General features: G+C 41.2%; 1 protein-coding gene across 2 annotated transcripts in view; it reads right to left on the bottom strand.

Annotated features, from left to right (window-relative positions):
- The window catches only part of PLXNC1 (plexin C1), a 70,792-nt gene that overhangs the window by 13,353 nt on the left and 36,954 nt on the right, over positions 1-20,485 (bottom strand). For both annotated transcript variants that reach the window (XM_086470979.1, XM_086470972.1), the window contains exons 15-22: positions 17,835-17,934; positions 16,694-16,795; positions 16,192-16,295; positions 11,598-11,639; positions 10,990-11,114; positions 10,230-10,428; positions 8,690-8,836; positions 247-424 (exon numbers count right to left, since the gene is read on the bottom strand). In XM_086470979.1, coding sequence (XP_086327105.1) covers positions 247-424; positions 8,690-8,836; positions 10,230-10,428; positions 10,990-11,114; positions 11,598-11,639; positions 16,192-16,295; positions 16,694-16,795; positions 17,835-17,934 — 997 coding nt within the window. The remainder of the gene's footprint in view (positions 1-246; positions 425-8,689; positions 8,837-10,229; positions 10,429-10,989; positions 11,115-11,597; positions 11,640-16,191; positions 16,296-16,693; positions 16,796-17,834; positions 17,935-20,485) is intronic.

Genomic DNA, 20,485 nt, shown 5'->3' on the forward strand with positions numbered 1-20,485 from the left:
CAATAAATAATATGTGTTTGTTAACTGCAGGCTGAAGTCCTCGCAGAAGTGAAGCAGATGTAATTCCAATGTTCTAACTGGTAGCATCAATGATCTAGCATTTCCCTTGAAATTTCTTACAAAAGCTGTTCTTCCCAAATGCTAAAAAAAAAAAATAATCAAAGCCAAAGCTAGAAATTCCTAACAAGAAAACTCCACAGATCAACCAGTGAAATCCATGAAAATACAACACAGTGACAGTCTTACCAAGACCAATTTCATCCAGCTGAAGACCATAGAGAAACCCATTCTTATTAAGGAAAGCCTGAAGGCTCTTCTCTTTGGCTTGGCCTATGGTGTCGCAGTCCAGAACATTAACTTGGATAGTTTGACAGGCATCTCCGCTCTCATTTTCTGGGATTTTTTCAAAGATAATGTTCAGTGTCTGGGGAAAGAAACACACGTTATTCTGACTTACAATGAACACCTGGCATGGGAAACCTATAAACACTTGACAGCAAACCTGAGATAGATATTTTCAGCATATTTATTATTAAAGCTATTTCAAATAAAATTATTTGAAGGAATTACACAATGAAGCATTTAGAATTCCTCATGTCCAAAGAATCAAAGATATTTAGTCATATATTTCCAAAACTGTATTTTGTATTCTGCTTTTGTGCAAATCTATTGCAGCAAATTACCAAAAAAAGACAGGAGACCAGAAAAAATGACAATGCATGTTCTAAAGAAAAGCAGATCTTTTATTTAAAATGAATGCCTTAAAAGAAAAGCTGTAAGCGACTAGAGATCTGATAAGGTTGCTAAGTAAGTCGTCATGGTAAGCATGACTGATTTTGAGTGGATAGGAAGCAGTGTTTAAATGCATATTTACACCAGCAGATTATGCCAAGTGCCTTATATCACACCAAAAAATACACCTCCCCTGGAGACGTCAGTGTCTGTCTGCATACAGCCATGTCTCTAGAGGCAGCAGAGACAGGGCTACTGCAGAAGCAATGGAAAGGGAAAGCACGCTGCAGTGGACAGAACGCAAAGTGGTCCAGATCTGCACAGAAAAGTGTGGTTTATCCTATTAGTTATTACTCCTGGTCAAACAGCCACACAACCCTCCCACTTACAACACCCCTGCCCTTTAGCTCACAGCTACCCTTAGCTGGGACACAACTCACCTGCTGGGCTGTACACAAGGTGAGTATGGGCTAGAGGGAGGTGCCAGTGAGACCGGGTGAACATCTCCAGGGAATGTTTTTGGTCAGGTCTCATTTCTGGTTAGGTCAGGCAGATCAATTGCCAAAAGGCTGGGGAAAAGGGACGAGCACAGAACTGCTAGTGCCAAGCAATAACAGCAATCATTTCCACTGCCTTGCAGAGAAATCACTGTTCAGCTACACAGGCACACTCGTTCTGCTGGAGATGTCTTGGGACAGAATTAAAACAAGTGCTAAGGTGCTGGCACTTGACTGCAAGTGGCATAGGAAAATCTACGTACTCGAACCATTCAGGCTGTTGGACATTTCTGGTATAATACATATCTTTTGACTGAAATGAGAGGACTGCAGGTGTGACTCAGTGCAGGAGGGATCGTTAAAAGAGGAAGTAACTAAAAAAATTTTTTTTTCCCTGCTGTCATGTGAAGGAAAGAACTTCTGTCCAGGTTGCTGCAGGGACAACTTTTCTCTCTTCTTAGAAAAAAGAGTAGTTATTAATAGCTGTAGAATGCCACTTTCTGCTTTATTCCCCAGCAAGAGTGGAAATTACAACACACTGGTGTGGTGAAAAAAAGTAGTCCAATGAGACACAAATTAGCTTTACCATTTCTACAGAAGCAAAAGCAGTATTAAAAACCAAGTTGCAAAACTACGAAGATCCGGACTTGACAAAGGCTAGGATGTAACCGAAGTAACTGAGAATAACTTAATCAGGACACCGAGATGTTTAATTGTGAGGAAAATTCGACATGGAAAGGACAGACGGAATGGAAGAGGAGGAGATGTGGGAACAGTGCCTGCAGAAGGAGAAGCAGACTGGATGCCATGCCTCGGGTTGGGATTTCATGCAGAAAATTAGTAAAAAATATATTGGCGCAGGAATGAGGGAGTCATGCCTGGTTAGGCCCACAGACCAACTGAACAGACAGCAGTCCTGTCCTTGACTTGATCACCCTGAGGTCACGGTCTTGTAGGATAAAAATGTGGACAGGGACTAACTGTATTTTGTCTTTGGAAAACTCATTTTAATGAAAGTCTTTGTCTCTTCCAGTCTCTGAATTGATCTTTCTAGAGTAGCTACTCACACTTTAACTGAAGTTGATTTGTCTTTACATCCTTGGAAGCATTCCTTCCTTTAGTTGATCCTTTCCTCCTAACATTATTCCTACACTGCAACATTCATGTTCCTGCTTCTCCTTCATTTACTCTTCCTTTCAGACTGTCAAGAGAAACAGTCTTTTTCTATGCTGCATTTCCTTTTCAGCACATGCTCTCACACAGATTGCACATACATGTGCAGCCTCTTCAGTTATTAGCATGCAAGAGTACTCCCACCCCCGCTCAACTCATTGTAGGATGACAGGACTGGATGACAGGACTGTAAAAAGAGAGTAGTAGTCCTTTATGTAAGTAGAATACAAGTCATTTAGGGACTTCTTAATTGAAAGTATCCACAATGTGAGGATAATGACAATACTTTATGACTCAAAGAAGTGGTCAGATGGGAAGAAATATTTAAACACATAAAAGTCGCTAAACCACGAGAGCCAGACAGTTTTGCTGATATGATTTCCTGCAGAAGTTAATCTCAAGTGATGAAGCAACTGATGGGGAGCTAGGAAAGCCAATTATTATTAAGTCTTTCCTCTGTAGCTGAAGTTTTCATAAATCAGATTGAACCTGTCTGACAGCACAATCCCTGGCTTTAGAAACCATTAATCAGAAGCTGACAGTTACAATGACTGCATTTAGACACAAAGTGTAGAAAAAGAATCAGAAATGACTGTAAAATTAGGAAAGCCCTTTTATGATCAGCTCTGAAGGTCAGAAAACATTGAAGAGAAATCACAGGAGGACACATAGAAGTCACAAGGAAACATCATAAGGCCCTTTTCTAAGCTCCCTCACTTTGCAAAAGGAACAAAAATACAAGCTAACTTAAGGAAAGATTCAGGAGGAAATTACAAGACACGTGGTCCAACCTAGTAACATCTAGAGTTGAGACTTTGTGCACTAGAAATTAGTGATTAGCAACACAAAGTCACAGTGCTCTTCAGCAAAGGCTTAACACAGGTTGCAAGAATTGTTAAAGGCTACTTAAGGAGAACAAGACAAGCATCTGTTCCTATACTACTTGTTTAGGAACCAGTTTGGAACCTAGCTAAAAGACAGGAACAGATTTTAAAAAGATTTTTTCACTCATGCAGTGACAGAAATAAAAGCATTTGAAGACAACATTTACAGATTTTTTTCAGATTTGTAGTTTTCTTGAAAATGAATTTCAAACAATGAGTTATTTAGTAAAGTTATTAATAACAATAGCAGACAATAAACGAGACGTGGTTTAATAAAGAAATGTGATAATACTGTATTTTCTTAGAATTAAAGAAAAATAACCTGGGATATTCAAGGGCTCTTATTCATTGCCCTGTTCTCTATTCAGCTATGCATCTGAACAAAGCATATTTCCGTTTATCAGACAGACTGAAAAAAACAAGAAAAACTTTTGATTGGTAAAAGTTAGAGAATTCATGTAAAGGAGACAGCACCATGATGTACAGCACAATGAAATTGCCAATTGCTTGAAAACTACTCCCCTGTCTCCCAGACTATGAAATACAATAAACAGGAAAAATCAGATTGATTGTATGATCCTTCTGTAGCTGCCAGAACAGTCACCCACGAAGAGGTTATAGAACAGCTAACAAATTGGCATGGAAAATGTGACAGGAGTTAAATATAGGCTAGATGGGCGCTATGCAAAGCAAGCGTTGTACTCTTGCTGCTACAGTATGGTACTCAATCTGTATCCAATTCAGAAGACTCTCCTGCAGCCAACATCTGCACTGCTCGCTTCCTAGCGAGGGCTGTTGTGTCCTTTTCTGCTGACGAAAATCCCCATATGTCACATGCTTTTAATAGCTTCCTTATCTCTCACAAAGTGTGCCTAATAATACCACAACCATGGCGTCTTATTGGGTTCCCTGTCTCTGCTTTACTCCCTTACAGCCCTCCCACTTCTTTTAACACCCTTCTTTTAACTCATAAAGCAGTTGAACACCTTAAACAACCTTCCACCATGTGGCTTTGCTTCACTTTCAATAAAAGGCTGAACAGGTGAGTCAGATAATTTCTTCCTATCTGAAAATGCAACTCGTTTCAGCAAAGAATTCAACAGCCCACATCCCTTTTTTTTAAAAAAAGCAGTGACTATTCAAAAGAATGCTGGAGCACACAGTCTACCACATGAAGAAGCCTCCCCTGGTTTTCCACAGGAGAGATGCCACCGAGAACTTCCCCCATGCCAGGCTGGCATCGTGTAGCTTTTCTATTTAAAATGGAACACTTCAGTGAAATGCTAACACTCAGCTGTGCACCGCGCTTCTTCATCAGTCATTGAGCAAATTATCCACCGCCGGGTGCAGCTGCTTGTCTGGCTGTGAGAAAGCAGGCTTGCTTCCTCGGCCTGCGAGAAGGCTCCATGACACATTCAAGACTCTTTCAAGGCAGTTTTATTTCTCAATACTCAAATATAAGCACAGCATGAAACCACACAGCTCTTCAGCTCATACTGGACCAGTGCTTTCAGAAGCATCTTTCCTTCAATTCCTCTGCCTGAGTATTTACTTCAGCAGCCCAACTCCGTTCAGTATCTGACCCTTTCCAGCAGAGAGGGGTAACAGTAGGGGGGTTGGCTGATCCCAAGGTTCGTGGCCTTTTTAAAAAAAGCATGGGGCCCAGCCAAGGGACAGCTCTAATACAATTCAAAACCAACATGTTTCTTAGTTCTCTTTTTTTCCTGTTACAAATGGACTGAATTTTAGAAAATCTCTCTTGTCCTTCTTTCTCTATGCGCAGTGCTTCTTCCTTCTCCTGCCCCGAGAGTTTATCTGCATAGTGGTATGTTTAAGAGAAGACCTGTGGAGCTCACCCTGATTTTCAGGAGCCTGTCTGTATCGTGCTTTTACTGGTTTGGAACTGAAGTCCCAGTCCTAAAAGGAGAGATTCGCATGCAGTGTGCCTACACCCTGTTTTTGCCCTGCCACTGATTTGAGAGTTGAACGCTGTATCAGGTGCATTCCCATGTCTTCAAGTGCCTACATAGCTTAAAGTCTGGACACTGAGTGTCTGCAGATGTGCTTCAGTATCTTTCTATCACCTGCTTTTTGGCTGTGTTTTTATGCTTTGCTCTGGACAGGTACGTTTTAATGTGCTGTTATTGTGGGGCTGTGGAAAGGGGCAAAATAAAATACCAACAAAATACTGCAAGACTCGAAGTATATCTGCAGTGAGCAAATGTGCAAATGCATTTGAAAACTCAGCTCAGAATTTATTCCATTTAGAAAACAAAACCTGCAATCCTTCAGGCAGAAATTTTCTTCCAAAGAAAGGAGAAAATATTTGGTTCTCTGTCTGTATGCTCACAGGTCCTGCACGTCATTGCAGTGCATGTGAAGTGGTGTTACTGAGAAAAGAAAAGCGGACCCTTTCCACTTCAGCATCCTGTTAAACGCTATTCTTGAAGGGAAAACGTGCACAGCTGGCCTGCTTCCCCAGCCCAGAAAGCCTCCGTGTTCTACCTAAATCTCTTTCCCGGCACAGTTTTTGTTGCCAGCATAATCTTAGACAAAATTCCAAACAAAACTGTTTCCCTGTCCAGCCAGGACTAGTCCATCTCTGTAATTTTACTGCACGATCCTCTCTCCTTTTCTGATGGTTTTAAAGGGAACATTCAGCCACTTCTCAACTAAGTCTAATAAACTGCTGGACCTTGGTGTGAAAAGCTGACTTATTAACCCTGTTACAGTATCACAGAATCACAGAATGTTAGGGGTTGGAAGGGAGCTCGAAAGATCACCTAGTCCAACCCCCCTGCCAGAGCAGGACCACCTAGAGTAGGTCACACAGGAACACATCCAGGTGGGTTTTGAATGTCTCCAGAGAAGGAGACTCCACAATCTCTCTGGGCAGCCTGTTCCAGTGCTCTGTCACCCTCACAGTGAGAAAGTTTTTCCTTATGTTAATGTGGAACCTCCTGTGCTCCAGCTTGCACCCGTTGCCCCTTGTCCTGTCACTGGACATCACCAAGAAGAGCCCAGCTCCATCCTCCTGACACTTGCCCTTTACATATTTATAAACCTTGATGAGGTCACCCCTCAGCCTCCTCCTCTCCAAGCTAAAGAGACCCAGCTCCCTCAGCCTTTCATCGTAAGGGAGATGCTCCACTCCCTTAATCACCTTTGCGGCTCTGCGCTGGACTCTTTCAAGCAGTTCCCTGTCCTTCTTGAACTGAGGGGCCCAGAGCTGGACACAATACTCCAGATGCGGTCTCACCAGGGCAGAGTAGAGGGGGAGGAGAACCTCTCTTGACCTACTGACGATATGCCTTCTAGTACACCCCAGGATGCCATTGGCCTTCTTGGCCACGAGGGCACATTGCCGGCTCATGGTCATCCTGCTGCCCACCAGGACTCCCAGGTTGCTTTCCCCTATGCTACTCTCTAACAGCTCAGTCCCCAACCGATACTGGTACATGAGGTTGTTCTTTCCCAGATGCAAGACTCTACAATTGCCCTTGTTGTATTTCATGAAATTTCTCCCCACCCAACTCTCCAGCCTGTATCATTATCTGCTATTCAAAACACAAAGGCAGCAAACAACGTTCAAGAAAGCCTATCTGCTCCCTCACTTCCTCATCCACCCGCAGACAGCCTTCCCCACTGATACCGAGTCCTTCAGACCACTTCCCCTCTCCTCTTGACTGCAGACTGCCCACAAGACCCTATCAGCAACTGCATACATAGAAGTAGCACTAGGAGAAGTATTTAAGGCAGTGTTCAGCAGTTTCAGTCTGCTATCCCCCTCCGAAGGTGCTCTGAATTTGAATTTGTGCTATAAATAAGAAAAGTCAATCAATTCCACACGACCAGATGTTCCTGCACAGTCTACTAGTAACAGGCATATTGAGCTTCCTTGAAAATTGTTGCTCTGTGAAACTACTGGCTTTTGTATCCTGTGGCTATATTTAGCAATATATTTAAACTTACCCTGGATCCCAAATGCATGCACAAACAAGGAAACCAAAGATATCGTATTATGCGTTTAATTTTTAGTCACAAACTTTCTTCCCAAATGCACACTGTGGTAACTGAGCTCGAAGGACCTTCAAATAAAGCTTCCAACATCAGCTTTGTAAATTGCTATAAGAAGATTTGACTATAAATTTGTCAGTCCAAGAGCTTTCAGCAGAAAATGACCATTCAGAAATGTTTCACAGAAAGGTTGTCATTTCAGTGAGCTTCCTACATGACCCAGTGAGCTAAGTCAAATGGATCGCTGACCAGCGAAAATTTCCAGGGTCATGTAGTCTACTCCAGTATGTGGCATCTTAGGACCTCCAGGTTCTTGCTGCAAAACCAGAAGATGGGCAGACTGGGAAGCTCCATGCCTACTCCAGACCCTAGGCTCAGAATATGGGCTCTGAAAAGGACTGAATTTTCCTCCAAAGCCACCAGCACTTGCAGGGTCCCTGCTACAGTAGCTGCTGCCCTGGCAGTTTCTGCTCCCAAGCTCTGAAGCCCACTACTCAGTTGCACTTCTCATACTCAAAGTATGTCTGGTAACTCCGACGGGAAGCCAGGAGTTAAGGAAGCCATGGAAATGACTGGAAATGCAGATTTTTAAGTTCTCAGACTCCAAAGCACTTGGGAATTCTGGGGAAAAAAGTGCTCTGGTTATTCTAAAAACCAAAAAGTCACAATTTTTACATGCTCCAAAGTGCAATAATCCTTGCTGTCGCTTCTCCCCTTAGTGTCAGAATGACAATTGGTAAGGCAATTCCAGATTTCAAAGAATTGTGGGTAAAACTGTAAAATAGGAAGCACTTTGCAGTTGCTTTAAGAAAGGCAAGAAATCTGTGGTAAAGTTCAGAAACTTAGCTAGGCTTCCCAGATACCTTGTTTTTGACCAAGCAACTAATTAAAATCCACCACAGTGTAACACTGCTAATTTGGAGCTAATTTGGAGTTAATAACATGGAAACCCACAGCAAATTACTGCTGCCTGAAGGTTAGCCTGAAGATTAGTAAACACAATAGAAAAATAAAACCTCTGCATTCCATTCTTTCATTCATTGGAAAAGCGTAATTTAGTTTAAATTCTAAGCATATGTTTATACTTCTGTAGTACACTTCAAAATAAGAAGGAATTTTAATACCCTGAGACTTCATTAAACCTAACCTTTGGCTATTAAGGCATGCTGTGAAGTGAGGAGTGAGTGCTATTTGTGAAATGTATATTGGTGAAATACCAGCTAGTTAAACCCTATTGTGTTTTGAAACTTTGTCAGCAACATCGATTTTATTATCTGGGTACTTAACCATCACCTTAGTGTCTAAGAGCCTTAATTTAGCTTCCTAGAAAAAGAGCAAACATTGTAGTTGTCCGGGTTTGGAGGGAACACACACTGGCAAACATACCACTGTTTTGAATTCAGACACTTGCCACAGCAGCCAGTCTTCGTTAAGCGTGTACAGCGCTTTGCAAGTTATCGCGTCAACAGGTCCTTTGTTTATCCTCTGATTGAGGGTTGTCACTAGCAAATAGAAAGGTTCACCAATTGTCTCCTAGGGCATGAAACAAACACAGGGAACATGTTTATTTTTGTAATGATTAAATGGGCACGAATAACTAGAAAAAAAACAAGTGTAATAAATTGTTTCCTTTTAACTAGCTTGTCATCTTGCAATTAGAAAATAAAATCCCTGTGAGCAGATTTATCTAGTTATTTGTTTAACCTCCACGCTTTGCTTTTCGGTGCGAAAGCCTCATGCAAATAGCAAGGGACAGCTGGAGTGTGTGGCAAGATAGCTCACAGCCCCTTGCTGTGCACAAGCACGCTACAGACAAGCTGCTCCTACTCCACCTGGCAGACGCTTCCTAGTTCCACCAAAGAGCGGGTGGGGGGTGAGATGTGCATGTGTTCACATGCATACTTCAGCTATTTCTTCCTTTTTCAGTCCTGTGAGAAAACAAGCTAACTAGTTTCCTTTTGAATTGGCATCTCCCCTTGTTGTCTCTGAAAAAAAGCCTTGGGAGCAAGGTGGCAGGACATACATTGGTGTAACAGCAAAAGAGGGATGAAACTGGGGTCTCCCTCTCCTGCCTGGACCCCAGGCTTCAGGAAAGCACCTGAGAAAGTAAGGATGGATCTTTGTTTCCACATGACACCATTCCTGCAGCCTGGCTAAGGTATCTCACTAGCACAGCTCTGTAAAGATGACTGGTGTATCGAGAACAGATCTCTGACAGTTCCTTGGCTCTCTCCTGGAGTTTCAGGAAACCAGTGCGAGCTGCTGAGCCTCAAACAATTCTGCTGCTGTATTAATGCAAGGGCTGATATGAGTGATACCAACAGCACAACACCATCCCGCAGAGAGACAGGAAGCATAACCAAACACTGAAATCAAGAACTAAGTGCTACCAAGTGGGCTAAAATAAAAAAAAAAAAAACAGTAAAATGAAAGAAAATGCTTGTTTTGTTTCCACTTGAAGTCATTTAGTTCTTGAAATCTGCAATGCTGTTTGGAGTTAAAAAGTTTGGAAAGAAGTTTAGTTTTCCAAAAGACAGTATTACTCAAAACTCCATTACGTGGTAGCTTTCCAACAGCTTGCGTAGAAAGGTACAGCTGCATTTTAACAAGTGTGTCAGTCTTTTAGTATGATCACAATACATCTCATGGAGATGAAATAATGTCTGACATGAGAAAAGGGTATGCTAGTGTTGCAAAACTACCCAAACCTCAGCCAAATAAATGACATGATCCTCGCCTACAGATGCACTCTTTTCCTACATTCCATTGACAATAGCTAGCTAAGTCACCTAAACTAGAAGAGCACACACTAATAACGTTAAATGTTAGAATGAACGCCTCAAACAGGAACCTCTAACAATTCCTATGGAAGAAATCAGTTAAAAAAATTCTTTGCGTATCTGACAGTGAAAAGAGGTACACATACCCGCAGAAATCCAGAAAGGCAGACAGACATCCAGTTTGTCAGCAATTTTTCTACCACAGATTCAGTTCGTCTGAGCAGGAGCTTAGGCTGTACATTGCTTGATTGCTCCATCAAGTCCTTTGTCAAAACTTCCAAAATATGGGTTAGATAAACCAGCTTAGTTTGTAGTGCAATAGTCAAGAAGGACGCAAACAAGCATCTGTTAAAAAAAAAAGAAAAAAAAAAAAAAAGAATGCTATCATATTTGGAATTTCTCTTCCCTGTCATCTTTAATACATGAAACACACTTTAGTGCAGTTCACATCCTAAGTTTTCCTGCCTTAGTTACAGAAACTGTCCACTGATCTCTACAAAAATATAAAAAAATGCAAGTCCATCTGCTCTTGTGATTATTTTTTAAACACAGAATTTGTGTCTCTAAATTTAATTCTGCAGAACAACACCTGCTTCAGTGACAGAACATTTCTAAACTGTAGAACTGTTGATCTAACTGCAGGAAGTGTTTACAGTTTTGAAGTGAGTTTTCCTGCTCCTTTGCCTCTTTGTTTACATGTGCAAACACTCTGATTTCTCTTTAATGGCTTGTTTTAATGGCAATGTTTTTTCTCCTCAGTGTGTACAGATGGAGAAGATGGAAAAATGCTCTGGAGTAACGCAACCTTGTTTTGCAAGAAGTAGAAATTACATTTGTGTAACAATCCATGTTGTTTTTTCCTGCTAATTCTTTGTCTTGAAGATGATAAGCATAATCATACTATACCTGTCTTTCACAGAGAAATTTTTCTGCTTTTCAAGGGTGTGAATGAGAGTAACAAGAAAGTTCTTGTTACAAATTAAAGCATGCAACATGTTGAAGCTTTCATCCTTGCTCGTTTGGTCTCTGCTCTGGAATAGTTAAACAAAAATAAGCAAACTGTAGTTTGGCTATGATGGATTCTTAATGCTCAGAAAAATGGTAAGCAACATATGGGATAAGATCCTGGCCTTGTTCAAATCAGTGGGAACTTTGCACTTACTTCACGAGTCTCAGGATTTTACCGAAGATGCATTTGCCTTTGTGTACAATACAGAACACGCCAGTGCAGAACATACATTTTCTGTCATACTGGCACATAGTAATGCCAATAGTTAAGTTTGCCTGTCATTTCTCATGATTAGATTCTGTTTTTTTAAATAAGTCATAACATACATTAGGTAACAGCATCTTACAAATTCATTTTATATATAAACCCGTACAATCCTCATGAGGGAAAGGGAACCTATTGAAAATGCAATCTGATGTGTTCTAGGACAACACTGAGATAAGGGATACAATCACTCTTGAAACAATATTTGCTAATTAAGGCTTATCACACTACATCAACTTACCTGTGGCATGTCTTCACTGAAGATGGATGCAAAGCCTCCTGACTAAAATATAAGACAGGCGATATTTATCATTCTTATGTATACCACAAGTTTCTAACACATGTATGTTAAACATGCCAAGCATGTCCTGTTAGCGTATGACTTGAAATAAAACAATGGAAATGCTGGCTTCTAATAAGGCTACAATACAAAAACTCTACACGGTAGCTTCTGCAAAGGTGCTGCCAAGGTTCACTGAAAAGTGAACTCTCGAAGATGACCTGGTATTGACTTCAGTGTTACTGTGTGTGTTACTCTGTGCTGCTGACCTGCACTAACACAGCAGTCAACTAACACTCCACAAGAAAAGCTGTTTATTACCCTCATCTGCAAACGTGCTGGTGTGCAAGGGGTGCTGCAGGCTGCATCCTTCTTGGATAGCAACGACAGCCTTTGGTATATGGGGTTTCTGTAACAGAGTGACACTTGAGTTCATCTGCCTCCTTTCATTTCACAGCACTTTATGAATGTTCACTAATGAACTCTCCAGGAGGTCCACGCTGTCGGTCTCCAGAGAGGCACAGGTGCCACCACACATCCAGTCCTAGAGAAAAGCTCTCACAACAAAGGCAAGCCCCCAGTTCTCAAACACCTTGTCAATGCCTCTTGTCTGACTCTTACAGCCTATAAGGTCCCAACACAGCTGCATGTTCCCAAAGCAGCACCCTTGAGCAACAAATTCACACCAGCAACATTTACATCTGCTTTATCTGTGATGCTGGCAGCCCCTAGTTTCCTTACAAAATCATAGAATCACAGAATGGTTTGGGTTGGAAGGGACTTTCAAAGATCATCTAGTCCAGCCCCCCCTGCCATGGGCAGGGACACCTCTCACTAGACCAGGTTGCCCAAAGCCCCATCCAGCCTGGCCTTGAACACTGCCAGGGAGGGGGCAGCCACATCTTCTCGGCAACCTGTTCCTGTGCCTCAGCACCCTCAGGGTAAAGAACTTCTTCCTTATGTCTAATCTAAATCTACCCTCTTTCAGTTTAAAACCATTGCCCCATGTCTCATCACTACAGGCCCTGGTAAAAAGTCTCTCTCTGTCTTTCTTATAAACCTCCTTTATACTGAAAGGCTTCAGTTAAGGTCTCCCGGAAGCCTTCTCTTCTCCAGGCTGAACAACCCCAACTCTCTCAGCCTTTCTTCATAAAAGAGGTGTTCCATCCCTCTGACCATTTTCGTGGCCCTCCTCTGGTCCTGCCCTAACAGGTCCACGTCTTTCTTGTGCTGAGGACTCCAGAGCTGAATGCAGCACTCTGGGTGGGGACTCACCAGAGCGGAACAGAGGGGGAGAATCACCTCCCTCGACCTGCTGGCCACGCTCGTTTGGATGCAGCCCAGGGTGTGATTGGCTTTCTGGGCTGCGAGTGCACATTGCCGGCTCACATCTAGTTTTTCATCTACATATCTGATTTTTCCATCCCTTCCTTTCCTCATGCCTCCTGTTCTCTTCTCCCTTACATACCCTTCTTCCTCCATTAGCTATTCCCATTTTTCCAGAACTTCTTCAGCACACCTAACACCACCTACCAATAAAACACACATACACAGAGTGAAACAACCAGAACCACATTAAAGGTCAAAAATGCTTGTGGACAGGGAACAAGCATGGTAGCATTAAACCAAACAATGTGGGAAATCAAAGGAAAACGGAAATAATAATCCAAATTTAACAAGTAAAGCAAAAATCAGGCTGAACATAAGGAATATTTTAAGAACAGATGTAATATCCATTTAACACCTACAAGCATTAAGCACAAAACAAAAGCTACCAAGCCAAATTAAATATAGAAAATCGAAGCAGCAGGAAGCGAGAAGCTCAAAATGAAGATGGGGTCCATCACTCTTAATTTTAGGTACCTGACTCCCTCTGTAAGCAACTCATCCCATCCTGAGACAGATGTCTCAGGCAAGTGGGATGAATCACTTTCTTGAGCTGCCTGTCTCTGCACTGACTACAGAAGATGCTCAGTGAACAGCTTGAATGACCATGTTTAAACAGCTTAGATTAGATGAGACAAAGCTCATCGAACACACTGGAAGGCAGAAAAAGTAGAATACAGACATCATTCAAACAGATGAGGTTAGTGAGGGAAGTGGTGGTTTGCCACTTTGACCCTTCTGACAATCCTTCTGACACTTGGTTACAATCTATTACCCCATTGGCTTTTCTGTTCATCTGTAATATTTGTTTAGTAGAGCACTGCTCTCCTACCAACTTCATACAGCACAAGGCATGTTTGGACACTCCTGCAATGTAAACAGTAAGTACTTAGCAGGAAAAATTGGTACACAATACGTTAAACAACTTGCCTGACACTGCACGTCTGTAGAGAGCTAATAGTGGCAAGTTTACCTTTGTGGTATCAGTATTTCAGTCTGAGACAATATCTAATGGGAACAATTTCCAGGATGCACAGTGGCACGAGACTTGTCAAGGCAAACCAGGAGCCCTTCCCTTTCTGACCTCACATAATGCAACACAGTGGCAGACCGTGCCTTTTTTTTCTTTCCTTCTTATTTGCATAAAGCAAAGCATTTCTACCCAGACAGCTTCTACAGATTGTTACTGTTTTGACAGGGGACTATCACTAGGAAAAGATACAGTCCTAAAAATAAAAACGCGACTTTAATGCTAATATGCCTGGCAACAAAAGAAACTGAAAGGAAAGAGATGCAGAAAGTAAGATTTTCTTGGTCCATTTTCTTCAAAGCTCCTAGTGACCCCATACAAATTATACTGGGGGCATAACAGCAGTACTAGAAGAGACATTTCCAGTTTCCTTTGGTGTAGAGAACTGGACTCAAAGTGTACAAAGATTATGCATACGTAATCGTTAAATATGATTCTGCCTGAGTAGCTAGTATTTGGTGTTGTACCAAAAAAGGCCCTGATTCTGCACTATATCACATGAATTTAACTTTATCACAATGAGTGTTCAGTGGGATGACGCAGGGCGATAAAGTGAAGCAGTGTGCAGATAAGCCTGCAGGACTGGGCTGCAGCAGTGATGAGTAACACATGAAGACTAATAGGTAACTCGCATACATACCAGCTATAACCTAAAATACCACATCACTAACCAAGGGTTTCTACTCATTGATGTCAGTTACACAGCAAAATACCACCAGTTGAGACCAGAGCTTCTGCAAATTAGTCAATGTCAGTAAGCACTGGTTAACATGATGTCCTGGTTTTGGCTGGGATAGAGCTGATTTTCTTCCTAGTAGCTGGTACAGTGCTGTGTTTTGGATTTAGTATGAGAGTAATGTTGATCACTCAGTGATGTTTCAGTTGTTGCTAAGTAGTGCTTATTCTAAGTCAATGACTTTTCAGGTTCCCATGCTCTGCCAGTGAGGAGGTGCACAAGAAGCTGCGAGGCAGCATGGCCAGGACAGCTGAGCCAAACCAGCCAAAGGGTATACCATAGGATATCATGCTCAGTATCTAAACTGGGGGGAGTTGGCTGAGAGGGGCCAGTCGCTGCTCAGGGACTGACTGGGCATCAGTCAGCAGGTGGTGAGCCATTGCATTGTAAATCACTTTTCTTTCTTGGGTTTTATTTAACTCTTTTTGTTACATTCCTTTAAATCACAATTACTATGATGATGATTTTTTTTATTATTGCTATTATTATAATGTATTTTATTTTAGTTATTAAACCATTCTTATTTCAACCCATGAGTTTTGCTTTGTTTTCTGATTCTCCTTCCAATGCCACTGGGGACAGGAGGGCCGTGAGTGAGCAGCTGCGTGGTGCCTGTTTGCTGGCTGGGGCTAAATGATGACAGTCCTTTTGATATAATGATAATCACATCATATATATCATTATATAATGATCTAATTTTGAAAGCTGTGGCAAATGCACTTATCAGCACCACAATGTGCCACATCTGGAAAAAAGTAGCAAGAGAAGTAGAAAGAGAAGGCCTTTTCGGTTCCCTGATGCAGAGGCATAAACTGCTCCAAAGAACAATGAAAATATCCACCTCTGAACTGGACAGCACTTAAGTACTTATGTAATTTTTAAGCATTTGACCTGCACTCCTTTGAAGCAAGGTCTTACCCATTTCTGTCAGCAGCTTGAAGTAGAAAGTCAGCATGACCTTAGAGCCGTTTCCTTACCCCACAAGTCTAATTAGGAAAAGTCATGATCTTAGGTAGCATGTTAGCTAGCCTGACTGTTACTTTAATTAGCTATAGCATGGAAAGTGAAAGCATGAGAACAAAAAAAGCAATGAAAAAATTATAGCTTAGTTAGGATGGATTGAAAGGCAAGCATCTTAGTGAGGCTGGGCAAAAAAGAAATGGATGCACACACAACCCTTGAAAATTCAACTACGGTGCTTTATCTACAGCATTTAGGCTTGGTTAAATACAGAGATATACAGCTTTAAGTGTTCTTTGGTAATTCTTGATTTAAGAAAAGTTTCTTGTGAAAACAACGTGCAATTACTGTGTATAGGATTTACTTTAGTTATTTGATCCTGACCTTCCTCGCTTTTTCATTATTAGGCAGGGCTGACAACTGAAAGAATTGTAAATATTTACCTCTGGAAAGAAAGTTCTAAGAGCAAAGTGTTTGTAGTCAAGGAACGGAACGGTTCCAAAACTATCCACCACGTCTAATTCATCCATCTGCAGTTCAGCAAATCCTGAAAAAAGCACATCACACGCCCCCCCCCGAGTTACTTTAGTTGACACAAAATCATCTTCACAGTTATAACTTGGCCCGAATAGGTGTTCCTTAAAAAAACGTTTTCAGGGAAGAGGGGTTCTAGAGGGGTTCTTTTTTTAGCTGAAACTCTTATGAGCAGGAAAGTACCAGTTCATTTTTTTTTCCACTTTTGTTGAAGAAAATATTCCATGCAATCCTATTAGCTCAGTGCTATCTGCTACTGCAGTGCACGTGGAGATGAAAGGGGAACTCTCATACAACACAAAATTATTCTCACAGCTATAAAATTAAAACGTTTATATAATGGGAGCTTCTTGACAGTTTCAGTTCAGACATTACACTGTACTTAAGCTCTATAAAGCTCTTTAGACCTACCCTCGCGTATTTCTTTCCGAATCTCATATTCCAGCAGCTCAAGTTGCTGACTCTGTTTACGAGTTAACTCTTTGGATTTGTATCTAGTAACTATGAATGCCGCTAAAAAGGAAGAAAAATAGATTCTTGAGTACAGAAATTGCAGAACAGACAGCCTCTATACATGACATATTTTAATATTATTTTAAGAAACAGAAAGATTAACATACATTTGCACTCTCTGGGCAGATTACTGTTTGTGCTGCTGCCAGTGTGCTAGTATCCATGAGCCCCAGCTATCTAGATCTAGACCCACATGTTCAATAAAAAACATTCCTTGTAACAAGGTCTTGGAATTGTCAATCCAACTTTATTTGAAAGTACAGCACACCCTGCTATGTACAACCTGCACAGTGAGACACAGAATCTAACAACCACTTCAACTACTAGCAATCTACTTAAAGTAGCACTGATTGAACAAGAAAAACAGTTCTTTTGAACAGGAAATCCATTTCCAAATTATGAAATTCTCTAAAGCTTATTTAGAGACAGTAAAGGCATGAGATACAGTTCCTGTAAAGCTAACGCACTGTTTAAAAAGAAACCCAAACAACCAAAAGAACAACTCCACAAACTTATTACAATAAATGGAAATTTATCAAATATGTAACCAGAGCAAAACATTTAGAAAAAAGGAGTGACAAAAGAGGAGGGGTAACTATTTACCCCCCTCAATTTAGTAATGACATACAAATTCATGAATGATCCAAATGAGACTGAGCAGAAACACCACAAACACTGCCTGAGGATAAGCAATTTGTTAGGGAACATCTGCCCCAGGGATGGGAGGGGAGCCCAGCTCTGACAGCTGGAAGGGCTCCAGTTGTAACACAAGGATGTCAGTCCTCTGGCTTGCCTCACTAAATGATGGCGAGTAATCCCAGCAGAATAGCCAAAACTACTGTCTCGTAACGTGCGGTAGTCTGACAAGATGGACTTCACCAGACCAGAGTTAACTTTGTCCACTCTCATTGTGAACAGGGAAAAACCACCAGGCTGTTTGTGACAGTCCCAGGTATGTATGTGTGTGTGTATGTGTCTTTATGTGTCATGATTATACCCTTTGGCAAATCAAAAACTGAAAACACATTGTTGTACTTACCTATAATGACACCCACTACAATAGGCAGCAAAATAAGAACATATAAATATATGTGTGATGATGTCGGTTTGACTTCATGCTCAAAGTTTCCTAATTTGACCTGAAGAAAAATAATGTTTGTGTTAATAGAGGACAGGTATTGTATCAGTGCTTGGAATGATATTTTATGTATAAAAAACCCCAAACATATTTGAGGCACATGAAGGACCCTGGTTCTCCAGATTTTTGGGAAGACAGCAACAATTTGGGAAAACATAACGTGAACCAACACAAACTTAACTTTTACTGTATTTGATGTTTAAGCAGGATAACAAAGCAGTGACGAGAATATTTTCGAGGCCCTCATGAAGCATCAAATTTTGCCATTGCTCTCATTGCAAACAAGAGCCCTCGAATGAAGGGCAGGATCTGGCCTCCAGCTGGCCAAGTGGCTCATGCACTTCAGAATTGTTGCTGAATGGCCTGGCATTTTGAAGCAAGGAAGGCACATGTTGATAGTAAAAATCATTCTTTTGCACTCAGTGTGTTAACTCCGCTGAGCAGAAAAGCAAGGTAAGACTCAAGCTGATAACAAAGTAAGTAACATTTTTGATAGACGCCTGGCCCACAGCCCTCTTCCCTGTTTCTCTGCACAAGTTTCAACCTCTTTATGTAGGAGGCGGGGCATTCCTGAAGGTTTGCTTAAGAACAAATACAACATACAATACATGTACAACACCCCCCAACAGCCACTGGACCAGTCAAAGGCAGGACAGGCATTAATTCTTAGGAATACATGAAAATGCTGAAGTCTGCCAGAGGCCAAACTGAGGCATTCACCACTGATAATTATGGAAGAAGAAATTTCACAGGCGGATCCCAAAAAGGGCTATGAAAACACATAAATAAAGGGTAGCTAAGTCTATAAACAGACTAGAAGTAAAAATACCCTTTGACACAGAAAAAGAATACCACCAAGAGCTAGGGATAGAAATGAGCCTGAGATAATTGAAAAGGAGACTTGGGTTGAAATCATTTTGGGTTACAGCAGGGAAGGCAGATATCTGGTGATTTCAATCACTGGCTTGTCACAGGAGGTGAGCAGCCAGGGCAGCTGGAGATTGCCAACTGGATAGTGACATTGCAGCTACATGGACACGAGCAAGTAAAGAAACCTCACAGAGCTGGAAGGACACAGCCTTCATATTTCTGGGGCTACAAAGAAGAGAAGACAAAGCAAACCATTGGTGGCTAAATACATTAATCATCTCACGACTAGTACACCTTTCTCCACTTGTCCTGTGCAACCAAAGCATTCCTAAAGCAGAAAATTCTGTTACTCATTCTTGCTTATTGAAAACTGAGACAAAGCATTCATTTAATTTTCTGCTTATATTTGGATTAATCTTCACCATAACCTTCCTATTCAGTGACCCCATTTCTTTCTTATTTTTTATTTATCTTGCTTATGAATCATAGACTAAATAAGGTACACCTGTATTAATCCAATTCCTATTCCTAAATTCATTTCACTGTTCATGCATGACATTAGAAAACCTCCTCTGGAGTGGTAATGCCTCTGAGCTTTATGTCATCAGCAAATGTTATAGCGCATGCCTTATTTTTGTGCTCAGGTCACTAGTGATATTAAATAATATCTATATGAAAATAAACACTGCCCAGAGTCAGCTCCTCATACACAGCATCCAGTTTTTCTAATCCCCAGCATGTTCATAATCACCACGTTGAGTAGTTTACTGAATGACTTCCAGGTACATGTGATCAGCTGTTTTTTTGTTGTTGAGGAAATCACTCATCTTACGAAATGAAGAATCTATCATAATCTGCTTTTATTATTAAAAATAAGTTGACAATTACCCCATTTTCCATTTACCTCCAGGTCTTTCATGAGTCCCTCATTCAAAATACATTATAAAGCTTTACACAGAGCTAGGACTAAATCAGCAAGCCTCCATTTGCCTAGGTAAGTTTTTTTCTTTTAAATACTGGGTTTGTATTTGTTACTCTCCAGTCGCACAACACATCTCCTGACTGCAGTTTTATTTAAAATCTTTCCTACTAAGCCTACAATATCATGTGTCGGTTCTTTCTCAGCGCTGTGATGGGAATGATCCTGTTCCTGCTGTCTTGAGCCCCTTGATCTATCTGAATCTTGCTTCTGTCACAGGAATGGCATTTTCTTCTTCGATGCCTCCATTCAGACCGATCATCCTGTCTTTGACCACACACTCAATATCCTTTCTTCCTGAATACTAAGGCAAGAGATAGGTTTATTCTTGGGCCATACCTATCTCTTATACCCAGCTTATCTTTTCATAGTGGTCCTACTTCTGATTTATTTGTGAGACTGAAAAACCACGTGATGACTTCCTACTTTTACATTTTTCTTGATGTCAGAAAAAATAATTTTTAACGTACCAGAAGTGAAAAGTTACATTATAACTATTGCATTTGATTTGCCTTAGCAAAGCGGTGACCTTTCTATGACAGTCAATCCTATGAAGCTTGCAGGATGAGCATGTGATATTGCACGGCAATGTTAATATTTAAATGCAACACCAATCTCAGAAAGGCTTTTCCATGCCATAACTGGCTCAGACGGCAGGATCCACAGATGGGGGATCAGTTAAGAGTGATATGAAATTGAGAAT

Source organism: Leptosomus discolor, chromosome 1, assembly GCF_034619465.1.
Source record: "Leptosomus discolor isolate bLepDis1 chromosome 1, bLepDis1.hap2, whole genome shotgun sequence".
Lineage (NCBI taxonomy): Eukaryota > Metazoa > Chordata > Aves > Leptosomiformes > Leptosomidae > Leptosomus > Leptosomus discolor.